Raw genomic sequence first — 6,000 nt, 5'->3', positions numbered from 1 at the left:
ACCAGATAACAGCAGACCGCTCGTTCTAATGACACACGGGCTATAACTTCTCAGGTGGCACATAATTGTATCCACTTCCTTACAGGCCTTTCCTGGCTGATAAGTGGTACTCACTCTCAAACATATACTTCAGCCCACTGGGGACTGTGGCAATCATCACTGTGGGTTTTACTGTCAGCATACTTTCAGGTATTCAGGAGACTTTCTGATAGGTGAAGCACCCTGCTGTCATTGTTCAAAGTAACTGATGTTTTCTAAATTTGTCTCTAAGGCGGCAGACAGATGAAAGTTCAGTCTGGGCTTATGCTCTCAAAAGAAGACCTCACCTTCTACAAAGCCTACAATGTACTCAAAGCAAAAGTGAGCATATTCTTTAATGCATATATATAAATACACATGTAGAACTAGACAGACATACTCACACTATTCCCATCTTTTTTTTATCATTGTCAATTATTTGCACAAAAAGGTTTCTAGTAACACAGGAAATTTTGACCTGGTGCAGGAGCTAGAGAAATCCTTTGGAAAAAACAACTTTGCTTTCTGTGATGTAGAGCTGTCTACACAAAGACCTGCTAAGAACATCATGAACTTACATAGAAATACTTCATTGTCATTACAAATAACTGCCTATTGTATCGAACAAGGTAAGTAAAAATAGATATTTAAGTATGAATCTGTTCAACATTCAGACATTCAAATGATTTAACTTTTGACACATATACAGTCTGGCAGAAACACCGATTAATGCTCTGGTTCATAGTAGCGTTTCTTCATCGCTCTGTATTTCCTGAGGAAGTAGAGCGCCTCGAGTTCTTTGATCACATAGTCTCCACGGTCAACCAGCTTTTTGATTTTCTCAGGATCGGTGATATCTTTGTTCTTCATGAATGCTGTTTTCAGACGCTCCCTGAAGTATGTAGTGCCTTTGGGATATTTCCCGTCCAAGATAAAGAAGCTGTAGAAAAGAGATGCATTACCCAAGCAATGGATAGTCATCAGTATAATTTTACATTTCTTTCGGGACTCTGCTGCCATGCAATGTTATGTCCAATAAAGGATGACATAAAATACCACTGGATAACATTTCATAGGAAAGAACAGAAGTAAAAAGGAAACTGACAGACAATGATGCTTACATTTTTGTACAATCTTATAACTTCTCCTCTCAGTGGATTACTCATTTTAATTTATCTCTCTTTCCTCCTGTGAATAAACCTCAAACAGACAGAGAACAAACAATAATGCTCCACAATTTGATGCCTATTGTATTCAGTAGCATGCAACGCCAAATTAACACAATAAATGCGTACTAAGATTATCCTAGAATATGTAATTATCATATTATTGTATTGTCATACTTTATCGTTTATTTAGGTGCTAAACGACGATTTATTGACTGGATAAAGTCACCCTCAACTGGGCAGTAAAGTTTCATGTAAGAAATATGGTTTATGGCAGTGTTTGCTCACCTACAAGATCATAACAGAGGTGATTCCCAGGACGTGCGGGGAAAACGCCATGATATGGATGCTTTCCAAAATATAAGTCCTGTAGCGTGATGGCGTGTCAAAATAAAAGCCAGGTTCCGTCTTTGCATTTCTTTCAAAATAAAAGTCCCATTGTAGCTTGTATTTTAACTGGAGAAAACATTGTATTTTCACAGAATTGTATTATATTAGAGCTTTACAGCAATAACTTGAGATCGCAGACAAGATTATTTCAAAACATATTGTTATCATTTTATTGAACAGTATCCATAATATCCACAAAATATGCTCTGGCAGCATATTCCTATACAAAATATTGTCCTATATAACCCCAATCAACATAAAAATATATACTGATTTACATTTTTAAACACCCCTCTTCATACTTAAAATATAAATAGACTTTAATCCTTTTCTTGGAATATTCTCTGCATTCATTCATATAGTGTTCATCAAGTGCTTCAGTGCATGTTCCCAACAGTTTTCCAGATGAATTCAGCTCTTCTTCCTATACAGAAGCAGGTAGGCTGTCTCTCTAAAAACAGCAAATTTAGAATTAAAATCTGGAAGATGTCTTGGAAGAAATTATTTAAAAGGTCTGCATTTATGTTTTGCTTTCATGTGAAGTGCATGTGAGAAGCTATGTAAGTTTAGGGTTATTGATGTTTAACGTACCCATAGCGCTGACGGTACCCTCCATATGTGCCCTGCACATCTGCCCATGTGGACTGAGATAAACAAAATAATTGCATGTAAGTATCTTTTACATAACACTCATAACTATTTCAGATACTATGAATCGGTCTGTCACTATTTCTTACTGGTCGCACGCAGCTGTCATCAGCATAATACCACATCTTTTCCTGATTTGGTCTGATGAAAGCAGTGTAGTGACCAGACACAGTAGTTCCCTTATGCACAACTACTGCATAGAGACTGTAATGCTCATCAGAACTGAGACAATCAGCCTAAAACAAGCATACAACAAATCAAGCATATATGGCAATATTATTTTGACTGCATGATACTTTACTAAATATATACTAAACATACTTCTGATTTTCCTGCAGAAAAAATGCCAGTGCTAAACGTTTCAGGGAAGGCGACTTTGTTGTAGAGTTTCCTTGGGAGGCCATCATCGTTTCTGAATCTTTTCAAGTGGACACACAGAATCGGAGGCAATGAGACGAGTTTCGACTCCTAAATGAAAATGTCAGAAAATCAGAACAATCCACTCACAATGCATTGCACAATGTCCTGAAATCAGTTAAATTCTTACTTGAGTTTGCTATATCACCACATGAAATCAATTAAACTATCAGAAATGTAATTGTTAACGATTAAACTGTTAGATAATGCTTTACAATAACAAATGAAGCACACACATAAGTGGATGGCTGCCTTTTTTCACACTTGTCACAGTAAACCTTCTCACTGTCCACCAGCTTTTGTAGCTGGAAAAAAGAGTTGATGCAGTTTTCCTGAAGAACATAAGAAGGAAGAATTATGTATGATTTGCTCAAGATCATATATATTATCTACTATGTATATTACTTATGCACATTGATTAAAATTATATATTGATTCAAGAATGCTGGTAAACAAACATTTGCTGGTAGCCATTGACCTCTTTCAAGATACCATTGATGATGGTTTAGTGTGCTTACCAAGGAGTTTTCCCTTTCACAGATCGCCAAAGGAAGGCTAAAAAGAGAGTTGGGCATTCGTTGGATGAATTTGCAATTTAAACACCCCACCTGGGTCTCAACCTTTATTTCAAAGAGACTGCTGATTTCCTGAGCCTGAGAGAGTAAAACACAGAGTTTAACAGAATTTATCATTCCCATTACAACACATTCTTAACATAGGTGCATTGATTTTTAATGAAAACCCACCAGAACAGCATCAGCTATCTGCTTCTGACTGAGACTGAGGATGATGTGGAATATTTCATCTGCATCCTGCTCAGTCCATCCTACACCACAATGACACAACCGAGCAACATAATACGTACAAGATTTCCATAAGTATAAGATGTTACTGTGAAATGTCACATACGTTGGATGGCTTGGCGGTAGAGGCAGTTGAGGAAGTCTTTGTATGGAGCAGGATATGATTTGCCCCTCATGGCTTCCAGGATATTCTTCAACTGCAGTGGGACATTACTCTTATCAGTCCTATCTGATGGATGCCATCTTTGAAGGAAAAATTGAACCAAAAATTTGCTGAAAATGTACTACATCCGAGAAGTAAATGAGCTTGTTTCTTCTTCAAAAAAGTTTTGGAGAAATGTAGCAGTGCATCATTTGTTCACCAATGGATCCTCTGCAGTAAATGGGTGCCGTCAGAATGAGAGTACAAGCTGTTTTTGATTTTGATGCAAGGACAGGGGATGGATTTTTTTCGTTTGTTTTTTTTTTTTTTACTGGAGGAAGTGTTTCTTTATGCATTATAGAGTTCTAATGCCTTAATGATGGATTTGTTTCTTACAAACATACAGCTTTTCACTTCGCAAGATGTTAACTGATGGACTGGAGTCATGAGGATTACTTATGAATTATTGTGAGGTTTTTATCAGCTGTTTGGTCTCTCATTCTGACGGTACCCATTCACCGCAGAGGACTGGTGAGCTATTGATGGAATGCTACATTTGTTCAAATCCATTCTGATGATGGAACAAACTCTTCATCTTTGATGTCCAGAGAATGAGAACATTTTTTAACAAATGAAACATGGCTAGTTTGCAAAGAGTGCATCTTATTTAAACAATAATAGAGGTTTACTTGTTCAGTATGTCCAGTAGTTCAGTGGTGGCAGAAAAGGACTGAAGCAAAGCATTTACACAGCAGGACAGCTTGTAGTTTAAAAGTCCCCTCACGTCTGAAACATTAAGATCATTATTAGTTCCAGCATTTCTTGATAAACTTGAACTTAAAAAATGGTTCAAAAGAAATGAAAATGACTGTAGTTACAGTAGCCACCATAGTAGTACCTACCATAATCCATTGGTACAGGGCGTGTGTATAGTAGATAATAAGCCATTTTACTCCAATACTTTCCCATCTACAGACATACACGACTGCAAACGTTTCTCAGTGTTGTCTGGAAACTGTTGTTCTGACGCCGTCGAAATAAAACTGCGCATGGGTTATAAAAATCAAATGAAATATTCACTCTCTTCAAGATACTTCCGCTCCCGTTGTACTCGTAGCATAACACGCAGTTTCATACAGACATAAACAGAAACAGCTGATGTTACTTCCACTTTCAATTCATGCGTCAGTTTCAGTCACAGATGCGAAACTCACACCCGGTTCAGAATAAATGCATAGGCTAGGTATTATTTTTATTTTTTATAAGTATTACTATTAACAAACAGAATTTAATCACTCTTTTTTTGTAATCAATTGAAATATCAGGAAAATCGAATACTAATTTTACATAGACTATTTATATTTAATGTATTTAAACCAGTGTTATGTTACTATCATTAGCATACTATAATGGATTTTTTAGAATTACATATTTTTTATATTTTGTTTTGACAGTCTTTTTTAAAGAAATGTCTATACTTATTAGTTTTAGTATTCATCTTAAAAATGAGAAATACATCTGAAATAAATAATAATAATAATTAATAATAATGTTTATATATATATATATATATATATATATATATATATATATATATATATATATATATATATATATATATATATATATATATATAATTTTGGTATTATTTAATAATAACTGTTTTTCTTTTAATCTGTACATTCTTAATAAAAGTGCATTTTAAAAGTACATATTAATAATAATACTGTGTCTGCCGCACAGGTCCAGATCCACAGGAGCTCATACACTCAAAATCATATTTACACATGTTATAATAAAATTACATTTTATGTGCATGAAATATTTCTCTTCAAGATATACCATCCATTTTAAATAGGTTATCAGTAGTTTGATATACAGTAATTCATTGATTTATTTATCTATAATGTAATTGCACCAATAAGTGATGGCCAATCACAGGATGTATTAAGTACAACAAATCTGGGACAGAAACATTGTTTTACAGTTTGTTCAAGGATAACTCCATTAAAACTCTACTGTTTCTGTAATAAGGTCCAAACATGGTGCTCGACGTTTGCTGAAGGAGTTCATGCAGAGAGCAGAGAAATAGCAGAAAATGGCAGTCAATCATAATCAAAGTAATTAATGAGGACACACTGCATAAAAATGGCCAGCGGATCTTACCCGGGTCTATACGGACAAGAAGAACATACAGTAATATTAAAGCCAGAAAAGCTTTGCACAGAGAGATGGATCTGATTCTAATCTGGCTACTGGGAGACCTCGGTATAACAAGCTCATTGTGGATCTCTGTCAATCACAAAACACATCACTGCATTCACCATCTATTATACAATAAATTGACTTCTTCATCAATGATATAGTTATATATTCTGTAAAAAAAAATATGGGAATATAGGCCAAAATATTTTAA

General features: G+C 35.0%; 2 protein-coding genes across 3 annotated transcripts; both read right to left on the bottom strand.

The window, feature by feature from the left end:
- Positions 1 to 356: 356 nt before the first annotated feature.
- Positions 357 to 1,552, bottom strand: LOC113095707 (LYR motif-containing protein 5A-like). The gene is given in 4 exon segments (XM_026261053.1): positions 357 to 936; positions 938 to 958; positions 1,140 to 1,206; positions 1,473 to 1,552. Coding segments are annotated over 3 exon segments (258 nt in total). The 5' UTR covers positions 1,185 to 1,206; positions 1,473 to 1,552; the 3' UTR covers positions 357 to 744.
- Positions 1,553 to 1,720: 168 nt separating this feature from the next.
- On the bottom strand, positions 1,721 to 4,738 carry LOC113095706 (ubl carboxyl-terminal hydrolase 18-like). Of its 2 annotated transcripts, none has more exons than XM_026261051.1 (10): positions 4,487 to 4,738; positions 4,274 to 4,370; positions 3,549 to 3,685; positions 3,386 to 3,465; positions 3,158 to 3,292; positions 2,876 to 2,971; positions 2,544 to 2,690; positions 2,312 to 2,458; positions 2,166 to 2,218; positions 1,721 to 2,025 (listed from the first exon to the last, which is right to left on the bottom strand). In XM_026261051.1, exons 1-10 carry the CDS (start codon positions 4,551 to 4,553, stop codon positions 1,986 to 1,988), a joined length of 999 nt encoding a protein of 332 aa, XP_026116836.1. In that variant the 5' UTR covers positions 4,554 to 4,738; the 3' UTR covers positions 1,721 to 1,985. The 2 variants fall into 2 exon arrangements, with proteins under 2 accessions (XP_026116836.1, XP_026116837.1); XM_026261052.1 differs by having other exon boundaries at positions 3,549 to 3,639.
- Between the last annotated feature and the right edge of the window lie 1,262 nt (positions 4,739 to 6,000).

This window comes from Carassius auratus, unplaced genomic scaffold (genome assembly GCF_003368295.1).
Source record: "Carassius auratus strain Wakin unplaced genomic scaffold, ASM336829v1 scaf_tig00215768, whole genome shotgun sequence".
In the NCBI taxonomy this organism is placed as follows: domain Eukaryota; kingdom Metazoa; phylum Chordata; class Actinopteri; order Cypriniformes; family Cyprinidae; genus Carassius; species Carassius auratus.
This window is presented reverse-complemented; position numbering and strand designations above follow the sequence as displayed.